General features: G+C 38.5%; 1 protein-coding gene across 1 annotated transcript; it reads right to left on the reverse strand.

Annotated features, from left to right (window-relative positions):
* PRKCI (protein kinase C iota) lies at nt 1-27,208 on the reverse strand. The gene is made up of 18 exons (XM_005525101.3): nt 27,007-27,208; nt 19,541-19,662; nt 15,115-15,204; nt 13,686-13,736; nt 12,420-12,505; nt 11,265-11,405; nt 10,362-10,416; nt 9,792-9,850; nt 9,146-9,322; nt 8,323-8,420; nt 7,250-7,336; nt 6,518-6,653; nt 5,926-6,013; nt 4,872-4,997; nt 4,689-4,768; nt 3,657-3,746; nt 3,258-3,373; nt 1-2,506 (listed from the first exon to the last, which is right to left on the reverse strand). Exons 1-18 carry the CDS (start codon nt 27,120-27,122, stop codon nt 2,419-2,421), a joined length of 1,806 nt encoding a protein of 601 aa, XP_005525158.1. The 5' UTR covers nt 27,123-27,208; the 3' UTR covers nt 1-2,418.
* Between the last annotated feature and the right edge of the window lie 12 nt (nt 27,209-27,220).

Genomic DNA, 27,220 nt, shown 5'->3' on the forward strand with positions numbered 1-27,220 from the left:
TCTAATATAAATGTTTTATTTAAAGTAAAAAGTGTGCACAAATAAAGGGAATGATTACACAACAATGCTCAAGACCATATTCCATATGAAACAGGAAAATAGTAGTGACAATATTAACTAGCAGAGCACCCATAGGAATCTAACTCGTATACAAAAAGGAGGTTACTCCACATAAATACATCATGCTTCTGATGCAGACACGTTCTCCAAAAAACAAAACCTACTGCACTGGACTGTTTACACCCAATGTCCCTTCTGAATATTTATGACAGTTGCTGTATGCTTAACAATGAAAGATAACAGTTAATATCATGGCACTTTGGAGAAAATTAAAGTTTGCAAATGGATTTACAGTAATTTAAGATATTTGTCACTTTGCAACATTCTTAATGTTTAGATATGTAAACAGAAAAAGTATTTTTTTCTGTGACATAAAAAAAAAATTAACTTTTGCTTTACTCTTCTATGATGAATGGCAGAAATGTCCTTCCTTAAATAAAGCCATTTCCCTTAATATCTCGTAGGAAACAATGCCACTGTAGAGACAAGGCTTTTCTTGTTTGCTTTAAACGATTCCCAGGTTTAATATCAGTTATGCCCTGATGTCTAAACTTGTGGGTGCAGAAGTCAGAGGCTTAAAAATCACCATTTTAAAACTGTATGTAGAGCAGTTCATTTGACCCCATTAGCTGCTCTTTAAAGGAAGGTTCACTGATATTTTACATTTGAAAAGATGGAACTTGAATTCAAGGAAACCTGATTTTTAACAGTGATGAGGTTCAGCACTTCCCTGAAACTGAAGCCCCTCAAATCACTTCCCAGTTTTGAAAACTCAGCCCAATACTAGAGTTTCCTATTCACATTGCAAAGAAAAACATGAACTAAATCTCATACTATGACACCAGTGTGGATTTGTGCAATCTCTGCTTGCAGCTGACATGGAAGCGAACAGACATACACCAGAAAACTTGTGCTATGAAATTACTGTTGCCATACAAGGATGTTCATGGAAAGACACTGGCCAAGCAAAAGTCTACTAAAAGCTTCAGGTCATGTTTGCCAACTTGTGCTTACAGATTCTCAGATCTGCTTTCAGTGACACTTAGCTTCACTTACGGCTCTTACATAACACAGATTCCTTTCCTCAGTGTCTCTTAATCCCTTTTCCCCAAAATAATAAAAAACCCCAGTGGTACATTTGGCATTTCTTCAGCCCAACACATTCATAACTATTGCTTTAGCATTAAAAGTAAGAATCATCTGTGCTGTATATTACACTACTTACTAATATGAAATGTAAGAAACACACCTCTTAGTCTTAGTTTGATCCATTCTTTCAATTGCTTTCCTTGAGCCTGATACCAACATTTCAGGTTTGATTGTAAGTACAGATCACCATCTCTAAGGGCAGAAGTTAAGGGAGTCATTGTGGACAGCACCTATTTTATTCTAGATATGCTTTTTCCACTGGCAAAGTGGAACTCATTCCCAGCAGTGTGGCAGTAAGATTAAAAAAGAACCGACATCCTTTCCCAGGCTGTGGCTGTACCGTGTGCAGCTCCGATGCAGTTAAGGCAGCAAGTACAAAAGCAATAAATAGTATGAGGTTCTGTATTAGCTGCCCATTACTGCTGAATTATACCGTACAGATTTTAACTTCTCAAAGAGTTAACTGAATTCTTTAATTAAACTGACACTTGATGCCGTGTCCAACCCTTACTGAAAAGGCCAGGCTAGAAAGGCACTCTTTGTATCAGTGTACAATTCCTAGTGTGAGAGTTGGAGCAAAGTCTACCAGTTCTGATATGGAATTAATAGTCTCCTTCAGGGTAGGATCAATACTCCCCATGAAAGCAGCCAGTCTTGACCTATTCAGTGTAAATACCTGCTCTCCTTGCTGTCATTTCAGTCTGAAGGGCATGAACAAAGCTCTAATTTCTATGTCTAGAACAGGGAAATCAGATGTTCAGAGAGAAGAGATTTGGAACTACAGAAGTGTAAGTTCTTACTCATCTTGCTGAAAAAATCTGAAACCCTTGAAGGATAATTTATTACATCACCTGATGCAATTTGTGTTCATTAAGCACTGGAGAACTCTCCTCGCTCAGAACACTGCACTGACAAACTATACAGCCAGACCCTTTGTTCAGTCAGGAGCCCCAGAGACCAACTCCCGTATTAAAATTCAAATTTGGCAAAATTGTTAGTAAGTTCTAACATTTTAAATCTGGCAGCTAAAGGTACAGCATAACAACTGTCCTGGAGAATGATCAATACAAAAAGAAAATTCACACTAGGTGGCAAGGGCAGGATGTTGAGTTGAGTTACTCATTTTATGCAAGTGCATCCAAATGGAGAGATGTTTATCCATGCAGAAACAAATGGAGTAACAATTGGCACAGTTCAGAAATGGAGAATTCAGACACATTCCTCAGCTGACATCAAAAGAGGATTTATGTATTCAAAGCCTTCAAATTCAGACTGGTCAATCTTCTTCACAATATCACTGTTAGGATTAAAGAATAGTCATTACTTGAGCAAAATTAAAAAGGTAACATTAACTGATAGTTTGACTTAAAATTTAAACCTGTTCAGTGGACTGCAACTGAGAAAATTTCCCTTCCCTCTTTTGTCCCTCTCTACCTTTACAGTTACCAGTAGGTTTTTTTAACCCAAATAATGGTACCAAAGCACAAAACCCCTCAAAAGCAATGACTGGGCTTCACTCACTCTCCCACAAAGCAGTCTGCAAGGTTTGCAGTTTCTAAACTTGCCCTAAACAGTCCATTTTGTAAGGACCTGAAAACATTAGGATGTGTTAGATACTGCACCTGCATCAGCAACTTTGCTAAACTTCTAAACTATACAGTTTAGAAAGTTTAGTCTGAATTTAGAAAGAGATAAAGAAGGAAGATGGATTTCAGACCCGATTAAGGTGCACAAGGTAACATTTAATATATCCTGTTTATGTTTACATACTATGTGAATGTAATATAAAACCCTATAAAAATTCCTAAAATGTGAACAGCAGTGGCTCAATCAAACTAGAAAGGTCCCTCTCTCCTCATCCCAAATCAGGGCCTCTCAAGCGTAAGGAACCACAAATCCACTACCAAAATCAAGCACATTATCATGCATTTATAAAGGCTTTTCATTCAGGATAATCTCACCTGACTACTAACAATAAAACACACCCAAACAAGTAAAAAAAAACCCATATTCTCTTCTCTGAACTGCTTAAATTCTACATTACTTACTCATCATCTGGGGTGAGCTGCACCGGTTCATTGGTGAATTGGGAATCAAAGTTATCCAGACCAAATTCTCCAGATATATTTGGTTTAAATGGAGGCACCACTTGCTTTTGCTCCATCTAAGAATAAATGCACTTAGTCACACTGAGAATGAGTTACAACCTACTGAATTGTTTTTAAGCAAAGCTGAAGATTACCATTAAGTTTATTTTTTATACTTTCTACAATCATTCTAATAATCTACTGCACTTACTGTTTGTAGAAGGGAAAAAAGATTGTGTATTCTGGTAAAACACAAATTAAGAGCTTAATGTTTCTGAGCTTAAGGTCCTCTCTTAGGTTCAAAACAACTTTTACACTGTATGCAAAGAGCCTCAGCCAAGGCAGGGGGCATTCACATACCAGATCCCAATCAACATTGCGGAAGAAGGGATGTCCCTGGATATCTGCAAATCCTGTCTGAGGATGGCAGCCCAAGCGTTCCTTTGGATCCTGTGCAAGGAAGGAAATATTTCTAAAAGGATGCCACAGCCTACACATGAATAAAATGCCAATGTTACAAACCCCATGAGAAATGAAACACCACAGTTACAAGGAACACTGAAGAATTAAATTAGCATTATTTATTTTGGAAACTGCTCAAATTTACCCTCTGAAACAGGCAGGGATATATGGAAGCCCTTAACTAAATTTTATATAAATGACTATGCTGTTTTTCTTCATTTTCATCCAGACCTGTTAAACATACCATAGGTTTCAGAGCAGGCTTGCTTAGATTATTAATGAATTTGATTCTTTCCCCCCACCTTCCCTCACTCTTCCCCTGAACAGATTATGCCAGGAAATCACACTGGGGCAGTAATTGCAGTTCCTGGTAAATATTGTGGAAAGCTTATTTTAACAAGACAATTCCATCTCTGGGTACAAACATGCACACACTACCAGGGAGCTGTAACAGTGTGCAGTGAATGGTGTGACATTCTTAGAATAATTTAGCCAAATCTGGTTTCTCCTGTATCTCTTCTCACTCACGTAATGCTCACTAAAAGCCAGCAAGTGCTTGGACTCATCATCCACTACCACACCTTCTGACTCTCAGGCTAGAGAGCCCCCAGCAAGCAGTGAGCACATCCTGCCTCTGCATCTCTCCCCAGGAAGTCATCAGAAGCTGTCCAAGTGATTTGCTAACCTGCTTCTCTCAGAACCAAACTAAATCTGGTAAGTTTGTTCAATTCTTCAGGTTAAAAAAATTGCTTGGAGCATTTCTATGCCTTTCATTTTGGAATTTACTCATAATCCCAGCCTGAGAACCAGGAGGTTCAGATTTTAAGAGAAGTATCTAGAATAGGGCTCCCAACTCCATTGAAATTCTGCTTTAGGCTCTCACCTTTTTACTGTTTCTGTATATGGCAGATGAAGTACATCAGCTCTTACCTTGTTAAGGAAACTCTTTAGAACACCTGCTGCTTTCACAGAGAGGGATCGAGGAATTCGGATCTGTTTTTCCAAAATTACTGCAAGAAAACAAGGTTCCTATCAGCCCTTGCATCTTTGAAGTTAGTTTCAAGGTTAGGTAGAAGTAAAGCACTAAAGTGTAGGAACACTCATGGTACTTACCTTGGAAGAGATAATCCTCTGTGTTCTGATCAGGGTTGTCAGAACTCCCGACGATGTCGAACGGCGACCGGCCTGCCATCATCTCAAACATCAGCACACCAAGGGCCCACCAGTCCACACTGAAGCCTACAATTCAAGAGAGAAAACACCACTGGAGATATTTCACAAAAATACCAACACCTCTGGGGCTAAAAATAGACAGAGAAGAATGAGTTCAAAAATGTAAGTATTGCCAGTCTTTCCAATTAGCTGAATAAAGGAGAGATAACGACTGCAGCAGACACTGTGGATCATTATGTACACAACAGGAGGAGATGCTGTACAGACGAAATGCAAAGAGGTTAAAGGTTGGTGTTAAGCCCTTAACAAAGGTTTAGATAATATTTAAGCCTAGTCATTACTAACCAACAGTGCATTATCCAGGGTGGCAGATAAGACCAAAGAGGAACTGTGTGAGTCTTAATAGCAGCAAGTCAGTCATTCATGGAGCAAAGTATATCTCCCCTACTATTCACTGCTAAAGTAAATCCCAGTAGCCAGGCTGGGGCTGATACAGTCTAGCTGGCTAGAAAGCTTGTGATAAGCAGGAGTATCTGAAGCCAGTATGAAAGAGACATTTGATTGAAATAAGATGATAGATTAAAAAAAAAAAAGATGTAAAGGGACATCTACTATCTAGGCCTTTTGCAATGAATTTGTATCTAATCCATCATTGCTGCCAGATGTAAAGCTCCAAAACCAAACACAACTCCAGACTGCAAATATATCATTAGTAGTATCTAAAATAGCTATAAACAATAATAAATTTGGAAGACTCAAGCTATTCTTCAAGACTGTTCAAAAGAATTTAAAATGTGCAATGCAGAGTATCTCATTTGCTTTGTGTGATGTTTTCTACTCTTCCTTTGAAGGCTTTATTTACTTTTTCAGACGGGATGTTGAATTAAGACCGATCCTGTGTCTAATGGAGATTTTTACTTTCTGCTGCTTAAACAATGCAAATAAGAAGAGACAAGGTGAAAGTTATAAAGTAGCAACAAGAAATTCCATTTACCATAATCCTCTCCCCGTAGAATTTCAGGTGCAATATAGTTTGGAGTCCCACAGAATGTGCTGGTTGTGTCACCAGGCCTCAGACCCTCCTTTAGGAAAAGATGGGAAGAAAATACTTTACAATTAACTGAAGATGCCACACTCCTCTGCTAAGAACTTCACTTGGAATTAATTAAGTCTTGAATAACCAGCATTATGGCAATTCCATGGCAAAGCCAAAGCCGTGCTCCAGTGTCTTTGCAGTGACAAATTTTCCCAGAGGAAATGGGCAGTGCCACAGAATCCAAACAGGAGCAAGTGACTGATAATTTCAACCTCTTTTGAAATCACCTTATCCTCACTATTTCAGCCAACACTTCCCAGATGAGTTGATCCAGCAGCTTTATGAAAACATAAACGGTACATATAAGTGTAGTCCGTGGACTCACTCTGGCATTTGCCTTTTCTCTACATGTGGAAGTGAATATACAGCCTGTGTGCACTGTGTACAAAGAGAGACCTTGAAATTTCACTTTTTAAAGTCTCTGCATCTTTTAATTTATAATGGTTTCTTAACTGTTGGTCTTCCTGGTTAGCAAAAAACTAACTCTTACCTTGCACATGCCATAATCTGTGAGTTTAATATGCCCTTCAGAATCTAGGAGCACATTATCCAGTTTTAAATCCCTGTAGATTATCCCTCGCTCATGTAAATAGTTCAATGCTAGACTGATTTCAGCAGAATAAAACCTGGTGTAGAAAGAAATTCTGATTACTCAAGTAATCAAAACCCAAAGCACAATAACACAGTCTTCGTAGTATGGTATCTTCTATACATAATCCCAAGTATTCTATTCTTTTCTCACAGAGAAGTGGCAAATTGTTTATAATCATATAAATGTTTCTGTGCACTTGAAAAATCGTTTTTAGTTAATAGTAATGTCTCCTGCAATCATCCCTTTTATCTCACCATCTGAGATTAAGCATATGCACCAAGATCTCAGCATTTGCCTGGACAGCTGGTAGTAGTTGTTGTATGAGAAACACATTGATATCATTAGACATTAAAAAAAAAATACCACAAACTGTTTTTCTAGAAAAAAATAGCAGACTGAAGTCATACAGAGTAATGCCAATGCAAACAACATCTACATGCTTCCTATTACAATTCCTTTTTGAAACAAAAACATGGTGGCTTGCAGCAGCAAAAGGAGGATGCAGTTTCACATTTCTTAAATCCTTAACATCTGGAGAGGATTTGCTGGCTCATCCCTCATAATCTCTGCACTGCTGCACTGTGTCAGAAAATCACTGTTCTGATGCAAGAAATCTGGAATGAGACACACCTTGCATGCTCCTCTGGCAGCTTCCTCTGCCTCTGCATATGGAACATCAGATCTCCTCCATTGACATACTCTATAACAAAGAATAACCTGGAACACACAGGGTTGTTACAAATGATTGTGTGCACGGCTAAAAGAGGTGTGAGATGTTACAGGTCTGTTATAGAACAATGCCCATTCCACTCCTCCCACCTCTGGCATCATGACTGGTTTAACCATTTTCCCCTCCTTCGAATAAATTCCCAAAATTCAAAATCAAGTATACAAAGTTACTCTAGATAATTCCTGAATTGTTAAAGGAATGTAAGTAATCCTTCCCATATTCCTCATCCATTACAGGCGCTGCCTGTCATTACTACACGAGTGACTGTATAAAGCCACATCCGTTTCTATGCACAAACCATACAAAAAAAAAATAATTAAAAGTCTAGTTTTCCTTCCTCATCCTTTTAGTCTCTTTTGTTTGTGGTTAATACTGTAAGTATATTACAAATACTCTTTCTTCTCACTTCCCTCCATTAGCTTGTCACCTTTTCAAAACAGCAGGGATACTGTTTAAATATACAATAGCTGGATTTTATATGTACTTCAAGGTATTACTCTATAGAATAGAAAAATAATAACTTTCATCTCTATTCCTCGGTTTTCCTTTTGAAAACTCAGATTCTCTTTTCTGAGTCTTGCACACAGATTCATCTTCAAGGATCCAGGTAAGTTTCAGACAATTATTCCTCAGTTTTTGTGTACTTCTGATTTTCATCTCCCCAAGCCTTTTTTCCTTTCCATTCTACGTTTTCTATCAAATATTCTCAATCCTTTTTTTCCTACTAGCTTGCATTTCCCTTCCTGTCCAGAATCCTTCCCACCACATCAACCAGTACTTCACATTCTTCTGTATTTTCCCCATCTGAAAACCTTAGATGCACATGGCATTTGGATCACAAAATACTATGAAGTTTTACCAAACATTGACTTTTCTACTTAACACTTTATGTTTTAAATTTAGGCCTTTGAGGTGCCTGATAGGATGAAATATTTTTTATTAGACTATTTTATTATTAATTTATGACCTTTACCTGCTTTCTGTCTGGAAGCAAGAGTGCAATCCGACCAGAAAAGGATGATTTGAGGCCTGTTCAAAGACGTGCTTCTCTGTCTGAACCCAATCAATATCCTATTTTTCAAAGAAAAGTGACATTCAGAAAAGAACTGTTGCACTTCTTAGGTCAAGTATTAATGACAATTAGCAGAAAGACATTCAAAGGCTTTGCTGTCCTTGTTTTACTTGCAAGAAATTAAATAGTCTATAGTTCTGAAATGTGAAGCAATAGCTGATAGCATACTTTTTATGTCCTGAATGTCCTCTACTCTTAGCCTCACTGTGAAACCACCTTGGGAATGAAAACACTGATGTGTTAGAGATAAACTAGTGCAGGGAAATGTAAAGTAGCACCAAGAAATGCAGAAGGAATCAATGGTAGACTGAGAAATAAATGCAAAAGCTCTTGGACAGCAAGCCACAGTCACTCTGATGTTTTCAGAGTAGCCTAAAGAAACCCAAGGGAAATCCTCAGTAACAAGAGGTTTTTAGCAGTTTAATAGTGCAATTTCTGACATGTTTTCACTAATCACTGTGCAAAAATTGTTAAGATGGGGGTCTGATCTAACAAGCAATTAAAATAACATGGTGAGATTTCTTTGTAACAAAAACCCAGACGTGAACATACGAAAATGAGACTCCACCTGGCTACCTGCCTTGTGAACCTCCTATAGAGCAGTACAAGAAACCATATGCAGAATATTCACTGAATGCTGCAGCCCAGACCTGGCTCCCACCTCCTGGGGGACACTGGAGCTGTCTGGAAGAGCTGCCCAATTCACTGAGAACACCTTGCCCACCTCATCATCGTTGACGAGCTCTTTCTTCACCACTTTCATGGCATAAATGCGCTCAGTTTTCTTCAGTCGAACCAGCAGCACTTTGGCATAGCTGCCCCTTCCAATGACTCGGAGCAAATCAAAATCCTGCAGGCCCAGACTGGAGGAAGCTTTGCCACTTTCCCTAATGCTCATTGCCTGTGGATGAAGATGCACTGAAATGAGGAAGCAGCCTTGCCAGTGTCAGCAACTGCAAAAGTCAGCATTTCAAACAAAGTTTCATAATTAATATAAACAAGTAATTCAATTAACATTTGTTATCTTAAGACTGTACTGTCCTGGAAAGGAATGTGCTGGGAAACAAAGGAGGCAAAGGAGACTTGGCAGATATTAACAAACCAAACTGGGAGAATTTAGAACACTTTCTAAATCAAAGCACATCTCAACCCAAGGTTCAAAATAAAGCAGCATGCAAGCCAGACATGCACACATCTCAGGAGCAACCCAAATATGCCCTCTGAGCTAATTTTCAGTTTGTGCTAAATTAAACTACTAAAATCTTGAAACTGAGACACACAGGCTTTAGGATCTCTGAAGATCCTCCTGGGTTCCTTCCAACTTCAGACACTCCGTGATTTTATGTACAGAATTAGCTTGGATATTTTACCTCTTTTTCTTCACCAACATGGTCCAGGCTCTCATGACTTGAGGGATTGTATGGTATCACTGGAGGTGCAAGAAAAATTTATTAGACTCATGCAACACAACAGAACTTTCTTCTGCCTTTCCACAATCAGAGAAACAGTTTCTCTATAGTAAAATAACAACATCAAAAAAATAAAAACAGTTTTATTTCAAATGTTCAAAACTGATAGGTTTATATTACGACCATCACTGACTGCCACAAGAATAAACATGTTTGGCCATCACTACAGCAGAAGCTCTGCTAGTGCTGTTAAGGGTTTGGTTTGGGTTTTTTTTGCTTGATCAGGGCATTTGAAGTACTCAGCTTACTAAATGTAACTGACAGCATAAATTCTTCTTTGTTTAGTCAAGGTTCTGAAACTGGTAAGATGTGGAAAACTGGAATTTTTATATTTATATCCCCCTTAGCATTAAGAAGATGTCTTACTTTTCTTCTTCTATGAAAAAGTAAAGAAGGGATTTTAAAATAATTTTACTTCAAAGTTCTGTTTCAGCAACTTATAGTAATTTATGAAAAAAAAATTGATCTTACCTGTTTCTACATTATCTGAATGCACTGATGATGGATCCATAGGCATTATTGGTTCCTGCAAACATAGACAGGATTTTTGTAATAGATTGTCCATGTGTCAGACACATTATTTTAGAGTCAATAAAACGAAATTAATGACCCCTGAAGAATATAATCTAGCTACTTTTTAATTAGATTAGTCAACACAGTTACTAAAACATACACAATGAAATAAACAACTGCATCCTTTATTTTCTCTGTTTTCTGGATGTCATGACATGTTTCCAGAAGCGACAACTTGGTACAAAAGAGAAAGAAATACGACAGATGAGAAGTGAGATAGAAAAACTCCAGTCCTTCAGCAGTATATCTATTAGTCAAAAGAATTCCCAAAATATGGACTTGAAACTGCCTGCTTTATTAAACCAGGAGCAGTAATAATCTCAATTTTTCTCAGGACTTAAGAACTGAGGATGATTGAATTTCTTGGGAGAAAAATCAAAATTACTGCTTTTCATACTCTTTTCCTGCAAATGGAAATAATCCAATAACCTATCAGATATATAGAGAATTTACTCCACCTATGCATTCTGAAGATGTAAAATAGTGTGAATATATATACATGCTATGCAATGTACCTGTGAATGATGGGACAAATGTCCCTTATATGCTTATATGTGACCAGGGAAATAATGTCAGATGTGCAGATTAGACTCCTGTCTTGCTATAAGTTGCACTTTTGCTCAGTGAATTCCAAACTTTCTTGAAAAAGCCATGGTAACCATACAAATTATGTTTCAACTACTGCGATTATTTGCAGGCTGCAGTTTGAAAACCAACAGTATAAAATGGGGGGGGGCTTTATTTGTTTGATTGGTCGGTTGCAGCTTTTTTGAGACAATTTATCAGGTCAGTTTCACTTACTGGCTGTAGTGTGTGTCGGCCACATTCAATATTGACAAGTTTGTGACACTTCTTGTGAACGAGGAGTTTGCAGTTGATGCACTTGTAGCCCTGGCGTCCTAGGCCCCATATCCGGTCAGTGCAGATGGCACAGTGAGCTCTCTGCAACCAGAAACAAACAAAACTCATTAAAGAGCAAAACTGGACAATAAAACTATCCAGCCACACTTGCATTAACCAAGCTCATCTCCTCATTTCTCTGTAGGTGAGTCCTTACAGAGGAAGGCAGGAGAGCAGAAGCTTCAACACCTTAAGCAACCAGACAACGTGAATGGGAAGATCGCCACTCGCTGAAGGACATTCACAAAACAACTCCAAAGATCCAGGAAAACAGGGTGCCTATGGACGCAAGAGTGGAAACTGATTTAACTGTGGTGCCTTGACAGCATTTAACCCAGATGAGGTCAAAAAACAACAACAAAAAAGCTGAAGTTAGACATGAGGATGCTCAAGATGAAGTTTAGTGGAGACGATCTCAAGCATTAAGCACACAATACACTAAGCTTAGAGAAGAAGGAAAGATTATTGAAGCTGTCAAGGAACCTGACTTACTCAAATGTTTTGGGTTTGGTTTTTGCTGTTGCTGTTTTCAAACACAGCAGAGCCTTCTTGGTCCTTAGCTAATTATATTTGACCCTTGCTTCCTGAAAACATTCTGAATGGTTTGTTATTTTCAGTCGATTACATGGCACCAGAAACAGGCTGCCTGGAGAAACATCTCTGCTTTCTCCTTTAAAAGTCATGAAAGAAAAGTCTGTGCATCATAAGCAAGTTCGACCATTTCACTCCTAGAAGCTGACTGAAAATCTACTTTTAGCCATCTAATACGTTCCAGTTTGCCCTGCAGGAAGATTTTAAAGGAACACAGGAACTTTGACTTTATGCTTTCAGTATATGTAAAGTGAATTGCAACCAATTTGTCTTGTTTTTTTCTATTTCAAGTTCCTGATTATTTAATATTGCTTAAGTTTCCTGAAGATACAGGATTAGCAGAAGTATATAGACAAAACAACAAAAATGAGAATAAATCTGATAACTTTTCAAGGCAGTGGCATCATCATTATGAAAATAAGACATCCCTGTATCATGGCTTTAAGCACCCAACAAGAGTCTCACCCTGTTAAATCGTTTGGCTTGGAAAGTGTGACCATTTGCACAATAGAGCTTTCGCCACCGGCGGGCGCCTCGGCGATAAATGGACTCTAAGAGGAAAAACACAGGATTATATCCAGACAAATACAAAAACAGAACTACAACATCTTCTCCTGGAGGCTTCTGTGTAGAATAACTTGCAGAGTAAACTTTAACTCCTGCACCTTGCAGAAATAGAGGAATGTTCCAAATATATTATTTTTTTATATTTTTTTTAAGTTTTGGAGAAAATTTGAAGTAGAATACTCTGATCTACTCAAAGTTAATTCTGATTTTTCTGAAGTTAAAAGGAACAGTGAGTCAAGAGAAGGTAAATTGCCCAAACAATACAAGCACTTGTGTGCAAAGTATACATATACCTCAGCTCGACTTAGGGAGAAGCTGTGGGGAAGGAGGGAGGAAGGTGAATTGGGAGCATGTCCTGATTCATAAGATTGCTTGACAAATCCTCCAGTGTTTTAAATCCTCAGCTGCCACTATTATTTCTTTTTCTTCATTTTTTTAACTATTACTTTATTTTTCATTACTTGAGGCATGACACTGAAAACTAAGATATGAAAAACTACACTGAGCTGTAAATCTCTTTCTGATTCAGTCTGCAACCTCATTTTTCTGATAACCAGCATTACCCATTCTGCCCAAGTTAACTTTTAAACATGCACATTTAGATTTGTCAGAGATTTGGATACCAAGCTGACAGATGCTTGTGTGCAAAACACACACACACTCTTTTCTATAAAATTTTAAGACTGGGGGGAAATTACCCTTTTAACGTCTAGAACATTAGTTAACACAATAGAGGTTTTTGGAGAATCCTCCTGATAGCACCTAAACATCCATTTCAAATGAATTAACCACAGATCTGTAAATAGTGACACGACAAGTCATTATCATTGATTACAAGCCTCTGCTCACAATTGTCAGCCAGCAATTTGGCAGCTCCCCAAAAGACAGGAATAGGATAAAAAACTGTCATGATAGAAGAGGCAAAAGCAAGGAAAGCAGAGTTGACATGGGTAGTTAATAGGAATGTGAAATGCTTATTAACCATGATTCAGAAGTGACAAACATTAAGTTTAGCAAGACTTCCTATTCCTTTTAAATATTTGATTTTTAAAGATTTGCATTATTAATATTCTTAAGTGGGGGATGCCAAACCAAGCAACATCAAAAATCTCCTAAAACAGGAAATCTAATTTTCTGTATTTCTTAGCTGAAATGCCTACTTACTGTCTTCTCCCGGACAAGGCATGCCAGGCCGCTCTGGAACACAAGGAAATACTGCAAGAAAGACATTAACTTCTGATTAGCTTTCATTTCAGACAGAAAAAAAATCTTTGGGTTAAAAACAACACTCCTGAAAGGCATTCAATCATCTAGAGAACAGCACTGACTGCACTTCAAAAAAACCCTCTTTAAGAACAGGTGAGCTGCAAACGACCACTAACCCCTTTTGCTTGGCATAGCAGGGACAGACATGAGAAATATATGCAAAAAGCAGAATAAATGAAGCTATTTCCTAGACAATAATTAGAAAAAGTAATGATTTTGGTTTCTCGTGTGGCCAATCTCCATGGTTAGTCAAGATTTCCAAATATGAATGTTTAATACGACAGTGTCCTAACAGTTACATAGGATCTTGACTATGTAAGTTTTAGGATTATTTTCACAATTTACTTAGCTTTAGTAACACTACCCATCTTTTATGATTTATTTGGCTTCAGTAACCATCAGAGAGAAGTATAAATGTGGACAGACAGCCATGGTGCCAGTTTACTCAGAAGTTATCACACACAAAAATTAATGAAGAATGTGCAGATAAAAAATTTGATCTGCACAGAAGCAGTGAAATGTACCAACAAATGGATTATATTCTTCCCCTTTTTAAAACTCTGTGTGGGAAGCTAGAAAGCTGTCTTTCCCTTTCAAATGGGCTGATGATAAACTAGATTTTATGCATCTTTTTAAGAGAAGGAGCCTGTTAAGACACTGTAGTGTAACACACCAACACTTCATAATGATGACTTTTCTGCTCTAACCTCTGATAAACTAAGAGCAACCTTTTACTGATAAAAAGGTACAAATAATAGCTGGAAAAATATTCTGGAGAAGCTGCCAAAATAGACATATAACCCTGAAGAATAAAAATGAACAACTACACATTAAACAGGGGCATGATATCATTAAGTTTAAAACTAAAGTACCTAATTTTAGAAAAGACAAACATTTCATTAATCTGGTATCACAAATGGAGCTCATCCTTTTTTTTTCCTAATGGAGATGCTGCTCTAAAGCACTTATCCATAATTAACTTCAGGATAATGTACAAATCTAATAAATAAACAAATAAAAAAAAAATAAATTGTACTTTATCCCTTATATCATTTGCTGCCAGCAAGTGTCTGAAGGCAGTTGGGCTGAATGAATGAAGAAACAAGAGGCTGGATTTCATGAATAAACTAACAGCAAAATATTTTTTTCTCCCTTAATTTAATAAAGAAGAGCAAAAAGCACAGTGAATGGTCATCAGCATCCCTTGACAGGATCACCAAAGGCCTGAGGGAGAAGGGTGTGAAAAGCATAGGAATGGAAGGCAAGAATTCCACTCATTCACAGGTACAAACATGAGCAGCAGTAAATTTCAGTGAATTTCACCTACCATGGATCAGAAGCTCTGAATCCTTGTTTAGCTCATACAACCTAAAGGCCTCTTCTAACTCCAGCTGAGAGGAAACAGTACATGGATCTCCTGTGGAAAGAAAACAGAACAGCACAAAACTCAACCCAGTTAGTTCCATACCATTCAGTAGTTCCCTCACAGTTGGTTCCAGGATAATTATTGTAGAAAAAATCCAATATTCTCTATTAATTTGTTTTTAACACTGTTCAAAGAGTACATCTGAAAGTAAGAGTCATATTGAGTTCTTTCAGGGAAAATAAAAATATGGGATATTCCCAAGAGGCAAGCAGATCATAAGAACAAAACATCATTGCTACAAGCATGGTTACACATTATTTCAGTACAGGAGGTACAGGCTATATTCCAGCACCTAAAAACCTTCTATCATTACCTTTTATTTCAAGGATTTTTAATTAGAACTGAGGCAATTCTATTTTCACAGCTGCTTCAGTACTGCCAAGACTTGCACCAGGAGCTGCTCAAGTCTCTCCTCAAACCTCAATGGAAACTTTTGACAAGTAATGTAATCCGAGTGCAACACCCCGCTTTTCTCAATTGTAACTACTAGTTTTATACTCACACAACTATTTGAAATAAAATTCCTTAAAGAAAGTACATCAAGGCAGAAGAAAGGTGGAAGTTGGCTAGCTTTGTTTCTTATTTTTTTAATAAAATAACTGCCGTTTTGTTGACCATTTGTGATGGCGCAGACTAAATTACATGCCAAATCCTTGATGATAAAGTATCTCAAACAAGACTGTGTTTTCTTTGGTGTCTGATACATATTACTAACATTATAAAAAGATTAGCCCCCTAAAACAGTAAGCCTTTTTCAAAATAATACTGTAACTGAAACATTTTAAAAACAATGCTGAATCTCAGTCATCATTGCCCCAAAGAAAGAAAATACTTCTAGTTATTAGCTCAACTTGTTCCCCCCCTTCTTCATCTATACAAGATGTCCTGTGCAAGAACAAATGATTTACCTCTGCCTGTTCCAGCATGAGCAGAAGTTTATTTTCAGCCCCAATCCCATACAGCAAGTCAGCCTTCCCATATTTCTAATTTTTAACAGAAATACTTTCCGTGTCTTTAAGTTATGAGTAACCAAACTGGAGGAAGGCAGAATAATTTCCATCCTGGCTAAACTGGATCCAGTCTGGAAGTTTTACTGCTTTGAGTCCTCAGTCAATACCAGAGTTAGAAAGCTCACAAGCAACAGACCATTAACTATTATCTTTGTGTTTTATACTGTAAGTTATCTACATTAATACAGCCACTGCTAAAGCTTTTCAGTAGAACCAGCAGCAGGAGGTAGTTCAACTCACCCACAAAAGTTTTTCCAGAGACTTTGTTTTGTTTCTAATGTATCACAATGCATTTGTTTCCAGTGTATCTTCCCTCACAACAGGAAGGACATGGACCTGCTGGAGGCAGCCCAGAGGAGGTCACCAAGTTGATTAGAGGGATGGAGGACTCAGCTGAGGAAAGGCTGGGAGAGCTGGGATTGTTCAGCCTGGAAGAGCTTTGAGGTGACCTAATTATGGCATTCCAGAACCTGAAGGAGCCAACAAGGAAGGTGGAGACTGCCTACAAGGGATGAAGTGACAGGATAGGGGGAACAGCTTCACACTGAGAGTATGTTTAGAGTGGATATTGGGAAAAAATTCTTCCCTGTGAGGGTGGTGAGGCCCTGGCACAGCACGCCCACAGAAGCTCTGGAAGTGTCCAGGGCCAGAGAGGATGGGGCTTTGGGCAACCTGGGATTGCAGATGGTGTCCCTGCTCATGGTAGGGGGTGGAATGAGATGATCTTTAAGGTCCTTCCAACCCAAACTATTCTGTGGTTCTATGCATTCTATGCTATTGCTAAAATATAAATAATAAATGTAAACGGTCCATTTTCACTGTTCTGTCTTTATTTTTTCCTGCACATCAAAATCCTCCAGACGAGTCTTTGAAGCCATCTACAGTAATTTTCCACCGAACCACTTCCCCCTACAGCTGGACACCACAGTGCCCACCCACAGCACAAACACTGTGCAGAGCAGGGTGGGAGGAGAAGGAACAATTGTATTTACTCAGACTCACTGTGAGAATCAACAAACCACTTTTTCTTCATTTGTTTCCGACACCTGTGCAAACAGTTCTGTGTTTCCTTTTGGCAGAAGCAAAGGAGGGTCTCAAGAACAAGCAAACTCAGAACAGAAAGTTTACAGACATCTCTCTCAACAGGTTTGAGTAGTACAAATTTTGCAGTCAAAGACAGCTGGGATACATAGGAAAATATTTATTTTTGAGTTATATAGTGAGGAACAACAGACTGAAGACACACAGAAAACCAGTGTCCATCCCACAGGTTGCTTCAAGAGGCAGAGCGAAGCTGAACTGACCATACACAATAAAAACAGAAGTTTGTCTAAAATCAAATCAAGTTCATTTTATTTTCCAGTTGTATCTCAAGATTTTGGAAATGACTCCACTCAAATTTTATCTGTCTTTGTGTGCCATTACCTCTATGAAATCAGAGTAGTTACACATGAAGCCCTCCCTTGCAAAGGCATTTACTACATGACAAATCAAAACCTTAATGCCCAGGTAAATCCAGTTTAGTCAGGAAGTAGTGATGGCCCAGACCCCTTATCTTCTCTCAGACTATAAAAAGCATGAGTAACAGCGTAACAAGTACCAGCCTACAGCACACACATTTCCTCATGCTACTGTTAAAACAGTGAACTTCACTTTTGGTGAAGAGGATGTGATACAGGAATTTTCCAGTAAAGCAAAACAGGTTTCTAGAAAGAATATCAACTGAAAACACTACAGAGTGGCACTGAGAGAAGAGGCAGGGAGCTCGGCAAGAAGCCAAGCATTGTATACGCAAGAATTATTCACAATAAAGACAGGAGGATTTGCTTTAAACACACTCCTCATTGGCAGATTAACTTTTTCTCCATTGACATTAAACTGTAAGTCAATGATTAAAGCAAACATGTATTGCTTGTGAAAAGCAAATCTTACACATTAAAATAGTTCAGGCAAACTGCAACCTTCCTTTTTTTTTATAAACCTATCTCTAATTAAAGAGCAGAAATTGAGACAGAACAAACTGTGGTTTCAAGTAAATTAATGAATCAGTACAAAATGCTTAATATATATATATATGTTTCCTGCTATGACTGACACTGCAGACTCCTCCACTGAGGTGAGGAGTCCATTATCTTTCTGATGATAAAACAACACTTTTAAGCCAGCTTATTATAAAGTAAATGTTCAACTCCCAGTAGCTCTGCTACACAGTTCAGTCATAAACACTGTTCATTTTACTGTACTGCATCTGCCTGGTATAAATAACTGTGGAATGATGAGGAGAAGAAAAAACCCCACCTGCTCAGACTCCCAAGACCACATAAACGTCAACACACCTGCCTATATGGCACTTCCAAAAATCAACTTTGCTCCACATTCAGCTTTAGACCCTGAATAAACTGGCAGCAGCCCAATTTGAAACTGGAGGAAACAATTCCATAAGCACCATTTATGCTGATGGCTGCATGCAAACACCAACCACAGCCAACAAATCACTGCACACTGCAGCCTTTTATGTACTGCATCAGCTAAAATAACTCCACAGCAATCTCATAATTCAGAGGGCTCTTCATTGTAGCTGTAGCTCAAAACCTACATGTGGGATGAACTAATTCCACTGAGAAAACAGAACCTACAAATAACCTTTAAAAAAATTACTATTGTGCACACACAGCTGAATGGATGACATCTGTTAACAGGCAGATGGACTTTTTTCATCCAAGGTAAACTTTAAGATGGATAATGTAAGCACTAGAGATGTGTTCTCAGTCAAGGCTGTCACTGCATTTTGTTGAAAAGTTACTACACATCGTTAGTGTTTGGAAGAAGTTTTATTATTAGCTATGTGTTAATAGACTTTAGGTTGCTAAAGTAACAGCTGATAATAACACTTGAGATATGTTTTTGGTTGCACATACAACTCAACTATACGCTAAATTACATCAATATTTTAGATAAATACTGGTATAACTTAATGTCTGTTTAACTCTTTCAAAAATATAAGATATAAAGGGAATCTTCAGCAGTATAAAGGAATACTTTCTGTTGCCTTCATAAGAAATCCTAACATTGAATTAACATTTTCAGAATCACTGAGGTCTTGTTTGGTTTAAAAAGAAAGAGAGCAAGCCACACAGTAGGTAGCGTGAAACAAATACCTCTTCAGTAAACTCTACTTAAGAAGGCATTGGTAGCTTATTTTTGGAGTCAGATTCTATGTTTTATAAGCTTTTCTTACGAAGGCAGAGTGAAAGGAAAAGATGAAAGAGAAAGAAAAGCTGGGAAATTGAGCAATGTATTGATGAGCATTGATTTACCTTCTTCATCGATCCATTTCATGGTGAAAAGCTGCTCATTGTCAAAAGAGCACATGTCTCGAACTTCACTGCACAGTCCCTCGAAGGAGATGGAAGGCTCAAAATAAGTTATCATGATGTCCCTGAGAAAGAGAAAAATAAACTTCAGAAGCTATTCCACAAAAAATAACACTGATCATTATCTCTAACACTTTCCATATACCACTAATATTAACCCCATCCCTGATGCAGCTCCCTTCAAAATGTTAAATAAAGTACGTAAGTTCCCTTCTTACAGGAATGTAGGGCTCCAAGTGATTCTTATTACTTGACATTTAATCCCCCAGGTATCTGCTTCAGAAAAACTCAGATTTTATGCCCAAGTAACTATGAAGTGAATTGCAGCAGGTAATTAGAGAAATTAGATCTTGTAGTTAGGTTTTTTTTGGTGGTTTTTTTTTTACATTTTAATTGTAAAATCAAAATGTACCTCCATAAAGATTTCCAGGGAATTAATTTCTTAAGAATTCTTGAATTCTTGTATAATTTCTTTTTATTTTTCTTTATCTTGGGCACCTTTTGATCAATTCTTCAGTACAGTGTCTTCTGTTGTCTGTTGATAATCAAGTACTTTGTAGGAAGAGTGTGGAAAACTCAGGTGGAAACTCAAGAATGAAAAGCTGCAAATGTCTGAATAATGTTCAAAACATATTTCTGGTTTTACTTCCTCTTTAACAGTTATTTTGTTATTAGTATCAAAATGTAAAAACACATACATCTACTCCAACTAAATTCTGCTTATGTAGATGTTATGAAAAATTAATGACAAATACTAAACAGATTTCCTAGCAGACTTGGGGGCATGTGCAAATATTCAAAGTGCCTTTAAAAAAAGAGTGGTGCTTCACACAATGAAGGGCAAGGTTGACAGAGAGCCATACACTTAGAATTGAAATGTACTGCTTTACTGTTATGCAGAATGGGTATTTCTGTGATAATTAAAAGTGAGTTAACCTGGTTTTAATATGTTAGCAAAAAATGCTGGCCCACTGTGTTGACTGGGCCTTAAAGGGGAATATGTGACAGTGCTCAGACCCTTAAAGGAGTTGGGAGACACAGTTAGAGGAAGGAGGAAGGCTGTTCACAACACACTCCTCAAACACAGCATAAAAGCTCCATGTTTGAGCTACAAGATTAATCTTCCTATGAAAACCTCACCCAGCTGGATTTGCTCCAGTGGATGCCAGCACTCAGGACTGTTTGGGGGAGCTAAAACAAATAATTGAAGCAACAAAGTTTCCCATCAAGGTTCCTACCAGACTGAAGTGTACATATGCAGAAAGTTAAATATCTTTAAATCATCATGTGCATGGGCAGATTGAGATCAAGAAGGTGACCTAATGCTGTAGTTATGGAACAGGAGCAATGTTCGGAGGGGGCAGAGAGCACACAAAACCCAAACTGCTTGGAGCACACAAAACCCAAACTGCTTGCCTGAGGCTCCTCTGACAGCAGCAGCAGGAATAAAATCAACTGGCAATTTCTAAGCACTGTGAAAGAACAGTGAACCTACTTCTGGATTTATGAGCATCATCAGCTGGGTTAGGTTTAGTTAGGGGACAGACTCCAGTAAATAGGGCAGACATGAGCCCAGGATAAACACATCATCTCTTCAATAATCTGAATAAAGCAGTCAAAAAGCTGCTACGTGATTTGGTGAAGGAATTGCTCCTGTTTGCAGCAATGCAAAACAAACAACAACTGGACCAGGTATTAAGGCACAGCACAGTCATTTAGAGAAAATGGGGCTTTATCTGAAAGCCCCAACCACATCCATCCAACAGAGCAAACTCTTCTCACAGACACAAAGGTCTCCTTTTGCACCTTCTATCAAAACACCAGCTGGGAACCCAGTGCCAACAGGTGGATCTGACAGTGTGTTACTGTCACAGACACACGGGCAGCCACCACACAGCAAGCCTGTATTAGGAGGCAAAGCCTTAACCTGTATTTCCTGTTTTTCTGGAAAGGAAATAAGGCACTGCTTACTTAGCAGCTCCACTAAGTTTACCATCCCTTCATTGATTCATATTTTAGCACAGATATATTCACTGTGGAATATGTTCTTAAACAAAAAAACTAGTTCTGAAGAGTGCTGAGAAGCCAAAGTATTTATATTTATATATATTTACATTGCAGGGGTTTCTGGGATTGAGCTAGTCAGTAGAGAGTTTGTTAAATGACTATAACTGCCAGAAAAGCAGAAAGTTACAGACCACACTTTTTGAGACTGTAATCACTAATGCTTCAGCAAAAACTGAAGATTAAATGATATATATATTAGAAAAATCTGTTCAGAACATTTTCAAATGTGATGATGCAAGTTCACTTAAAATAGATTTGTCAGTACTGCAGCAAAGAGGAAAAATCACAACATTAAGGTGCACTGAACAGCCTTGGAATCTCGTCGTATCTCTAAAGTAAAATCTCTTACTACTTGTTGGTACCTTTAAGTAGGAAACCCTTTAGCAGTTTTCCTTCAGAAAAAAAGAAAGTTTTATTATTTCAGAATTTAAGCGTGTCCTCTAAATTGCTACTAGCATGATATGTATCAAACAGTTACCAAATAATTCAGAATATCTCTTCTGCTACAGCAGACACTAATTAGTCTTTCAGAGAACTCTAGCCAATAGCAACATTAAAAGAGAAAGATGATGTTAAATATAAACAAGGTTCCACAAGCATTAACTACAGAACACAGGAACTAGAAAGGTTACAGGTTTTTCTACTGCTTTATTTTGCCATTTGAACTCCACTGATGACCCCGACATTTCCTGCTGACACACTTTAACAATGGTTCTGTTGTTACACATTCGGGTCTCCACACTTCTTGCCCCTGACACAACACTGATGATGCATTCATTAGGAAAAAGCTGGATTCACTCCAGCCAAGAAGTTAAACTCCATTGAGAAAAAAAAAATAAATCTCATTTCAAATAAAAGTTAGTTGGCCAAATTAAGGGACAAAGGAAAGTGAATATGGACTATAGCCTGCTGACTTGCATTAAAGATACAAAACGTTTTCTTTTACTGAGATTTGGGAAAAACATTCTCGACAATAGGCCTTTCCTTGTGATGAAGATAAGATCATACACTGCTTGGAACAAGCATGTTTGTCATAAAGCTATTCCAAGGTGAAATAAATATCTTTGTTTATCCTCTCTTGGCACACATAGGAAATTAGAAGAAAATCTGACTCAAGCACATCTTTTGCACCACATCTGGAGGTGCCAATTAACTCTTACCATGAAAGCAACAGAATTTTACGATTTGTTTGAGCACTATTATAATAGTTGGGCTTAATCAGGGACCTGTGAGTAGGAAACATGCAAATATACAAGACAGCACTTGTCCTGAATTACTTTCACTGAAAATGCTATCACTTCTATATTTCATAAATATCATAATAATATAATAAATATTATCATATCATAAATATAATTTTTCATAATAAAGATAATTTATTCATACTACTAGAAGGACTGTCTGAGTCAATATCCTGTAAATATCAGAATCAGTAAAACATGAATCTTAGAAAGACTGAGAAAAGGCAAATGGCAAACCTAAACACACTAGAGAACATATTTTAAATACATATAGAAGACCATATTGTCCACTTTTTCTGATATCAAACAGCTTTCCTCGCTTTCTTTGACAAATTATCCAAGAGTTGAAACGTCCTTTAATAAAAAACAAAAGAACTATCCAACAAAAAACACCCAAAATCAATGCCAACAATTAAACACAATTCATTGTCTGTACCACATTTTTCACTCTGATCTTAAACTCCTGTGAGAGAACAACCCTGTAAGAATAGACAGTACTGCTTTAGACTTTTCCACCTGCAGCCTCATCTATCCCATATTATGTATGGGGAAATGTACAGATACATTACACATGTTACCTACATATCCACCTATGCATCACACACCTGGGCTGGTCATTAAGGCTTTTGAAAAGGTCTAATTAGAGTTCACTGCAATGAACCACCACAGGAATCCTGAGGAGTTCTGCTGTGTCAGTGTCATTTCTGTACTGTCGGGTGCAGCCACTGCCACTCACAACCATTTAAAGCATTGCTTTCCCCTGTGCAAGTCTGTTTTTCTAGAAAAAAATATATATTGTCAGAAAGCTAAATATTGAAATAATGAGAAGGGGCGGAAAGGTTTAGTTCAAAGTTTTCCTAAGCTGAACACTCTTCTATGAAGAACTTGATTGTCAACAGACAACAGAAGACACTGTACTGAAGAATTGATCAAAAGGTGCCCAAGAAAAAGAAATTATGCAATAATTCGAGAATCCTTAAGAAATTAATTCCCTGGAAATCTTTATGGAGGTACATTTTGATTTTACAATTAAAATTTATTTTCTCCTTACACTTTTTCTACTCATGTAACTAAAGTAATTATGTAACTAAAATTAAGAAAAGAAGCAGGTTTAACATGTATCATGAGAGCATTGTCAGGCGTGTTCTTCATTTGAACCAAATCAAACTGAACCAAATCAAACATAAACCCCTTTTTATTAAAAATCTAACCTACATTACAGCCTACACAGCTAAAACCAGCATAAAATCTATGTCAGGCACTGAAACAATACATGCTAGGAACTCTAATTGTGACAGAAAAATGGTTATTATCACTGTTGGTTCTGTTTCTTTTTTAAACCAGCATGAATTCTACAGGATTCCTTGAGCACGAGCTGTGAATTATTCCTACCTGTTCTCTACTCCTACAACATATGTATGTTGTAACAACTTCTTGTACTGACCTGACAAGAAGCAAATGAGGTAAGACAAAAGGCAAACTTTGAATATCATCAGAGCGCTGAAATGGTTGTAAATTACAGATGCTGATCAGTGCCATACACTGGGAGCTGCTACACTTTGTTATTCCATCAACAAAAATCCATCTTCAGAGTTACAAAATGAATTCCTAAAAACCCCCTTAGGAACCTCTGTTACACACACGGCACAGATCACAGTAACTCTTTAAAATACATAACATTATTTTAAGAATTTTAAACAACCAATCCTATGTAGAAGATAAGCACAGTTTAACTGAGAGAATGAAATACCTGGAAAAACTCCATGCCCTAATTCCCAAGTCTGTGGGAATTCCCCATCCCTTTATTCGCATGAACTGTGATCATTTTTAGGAAAATTTTCCGTCCTGTTTTAACATATTTCATGAATTTAAGATAAAGAATTACCACTGCATGGTTCAATGAAACAAAGACTCTTCAAAGGGTCCTGTGTGAAGTTTTTGTCTTGGCTGAGAAAAACAATTGGGCTCCCAGCCAGACCCAGCCGAGTTTTGGGGATTCAGGCTCAGCTCTTTGCCCCAGGCAAGTATCCCGACTATCAGATTCCCAAATGTTTCAAGAACAAATCTGTGCTTCTAAGTGGATGGGTTGGGTTGGCTTAGTGGTTTTTTGTTTCTTTTTCTTTTTAACCAGAAACTCTTTTTGGAAGATGAAAAGACCTTCTCAGCCAGACTTTCCCAATAACTTCTACAAACCACTTAAATGCTTCCATTAAAAGGAAATTAGGAGAGATTAATGTTTCCTGATTAACATTGTTTCCCATTAATTCCTCGATCCAGCTCTGAGACAGTTTATCTGAAGAACAGGGAAAAAGCTGCCTTTGGTATCAGCATTCAGTTCTCAGCCTCCAAGTCATTTCAGGGTAAGTGCTGGTAAAATGTTTGGCTTTGATATCCACTTGATAGTGCAAGTCTGAGAAGGGGCTTGAGACTTTCTGTTGTAAGAAAGTGGAGAGAATAATTTGCTTAAATCTCAAATCACAACTAAGGCATTCAGCTTGTTAGTTTGTTGGTATTCACAATGGTTAACCAACACCCTATATGACTCAATGCCATTACTAAACTGATAACTGCATTAACAGATAAAAAGTCAATGGACAGGACTCAAAGGAAACATTCCAGTGCCTGTGAAATTATTACCAGTGTCATGAGCCAGCATTCCTCTCCAATGTAGCAGATTTTTTCCTTACTCCCACAACCCTGGGCTGCTTCCTCCCTGTTCTTGCCCCATATCCCGCCTGTGCTAAAGCAAGAATCCATGTGATTTCATGTGGAAATGACCAAGATTAAAACTGACCCAGCAAAAGAAAAATAAATGGTTTTCACCCAGAAGAGTTCCCATTTTAGCTCACTGTCTGATCAAATTAACACCTCTACCAGCTGATAGCTAGGGTCATCTTTACTTCCTAAGAAAAAGTGGATTAAAGGGACTATGAAACGAAGAGCTCAAAATTTCACATATTTTGACAGTGTCTCACACGTCCTTTAAAGCCAAAGACTATGCCAGTCTCTACAGTAACTTCTACAGACTTCTGTCAAGAAAAGCCCCAAAGCAGACACAAGCCAGCAACCAAACACAGCAGCAAATACCAAATGCTCAGTGTAGCTTCTATACCTCTCCTTAAAGTTAAACAGCTAAAGATAGCATAGAGTAAATACTGAAAATGTAATATACCTTTTCTTGTGCTTAACACATATAACTGGAAGGAAGCTATCAAGAGCATCGTGTTCACTCTTAATCCTAAAACGCAACCTACGTTGTTTTCTGCTTAGATCACCTCCCCTCGAACTTAATGGCCCAGTGAACCACTGGCAACCCTTCCACTGAAACTTATTAAGTCCTGTAACTGTTACTATTTAATAGCGAGCTGTGAACCCAAGGTAGGACGTTTCTTTTGCTTTGTGTGTTATTGCTGGAGAGAAACTGAATTAGGCCCACAAAATTCAGATTTCCATTTCGCAGACACCTAGTATCTTGTTTTTTTGGTTTTTATTTAACAGCAGAAGCATAATTGACAGTAGATGCATCTGGGTTACCATTCACAGACTCCCCTGGAAATCGCTCAGTCCCTGGCAAACAGCCTAAAAACCCGTGAAACAAATTTTCATACAAACATCCTCTTCCTTTAGTCATGAACATCACTTCGCATAGAAAGACCAGAACCAAAGCTGGATCCTGAACACACTGAGTGCGACTTTTGGCGTGCATTATGAAGGAATATGTACTTATTACTGACAGTCAAGGCCTGGGGGTGAAGGGAAGCAGGGTGAGCAGCGCAAAGGCTGCTCAGGCACATCCTTGTTCATTGGGATGGTCATCCCAGGAGAAAGGAGGACCCGACCTCCCCCCTCAACCCTGACACCAGTTCTGCACTTGACATCCATTTCAGCACGGCTGGCTGGTCGTGGAGAGTTTTTCCTCTGCTCTTTCCCTCCTCCCCTACAAGCCAGGGGATACCCGGGGCTTGAGCAGGAGTATCGCCGGGAGTCCATGCAGGGGAGTCCATCCAGAGGAGTCTGTGCCGGGTACCCCGAATACCCACGGCGCCGCTTCGGACGCTCCTCTCGCTCGGCCCTCCCCGGGGGCTCGGTGCCCGCACTCACCCCTTGTAGTAGGCTTTCACCCGGACCTGGTGGGCGCCGTCCCCGCCGAGGCTGCCCCCGAGGCCGCCCGGAGCCGACATGGTGCTGCCGGCGCCGCCGTCCCGCTGTGTCGGCATCGCCCCCCAGCCGGGCCGGGGGAGCCGCAGGCTCGGAGCGGGGGAGCCACAGGATCGGGCCGGGCCGGGGCGGCGGCTGCGCGACCCCCGCGCCTCCA

Source organism: Pseudopodoces humilis, chromosome 11 (genome assembly GCF_049639895.1).
Source record: "Pseudopodoces humilis isolate 2021_Gansu_Grassland_sample_001 chromosome 11, ASM4963989v1, whole genome shotgun sequence".
NCBI lineage: Eukaryota > Metazoa > Chordata > Aves > Passeriformes > Paridae > Pseudopodoces > Pseudopodoces humilis.

Coding starts and splice junctions, on each gene's coding strand:
- PRKCI (XM_005525101.3), bottom strand. CDS start 27,122: ATGCCGACACAGCGGGACGGCGGCGCCGGCAGCACCATGTCGGCTCCG. Junction 15,205..19,540: donor GAAATGGATCGATGAAGAAG/GTAAATCAATGC, acceptor TTCTTTCCACAG/GAGATCCATGTACTGTTTCC. Junction 9,851..10,361: donor TTCAGATAATGTAGAAACAG/GTAAGATCAATT, acceptor TTGCACCTCCAG/TGATACCATACAATCCCTCA.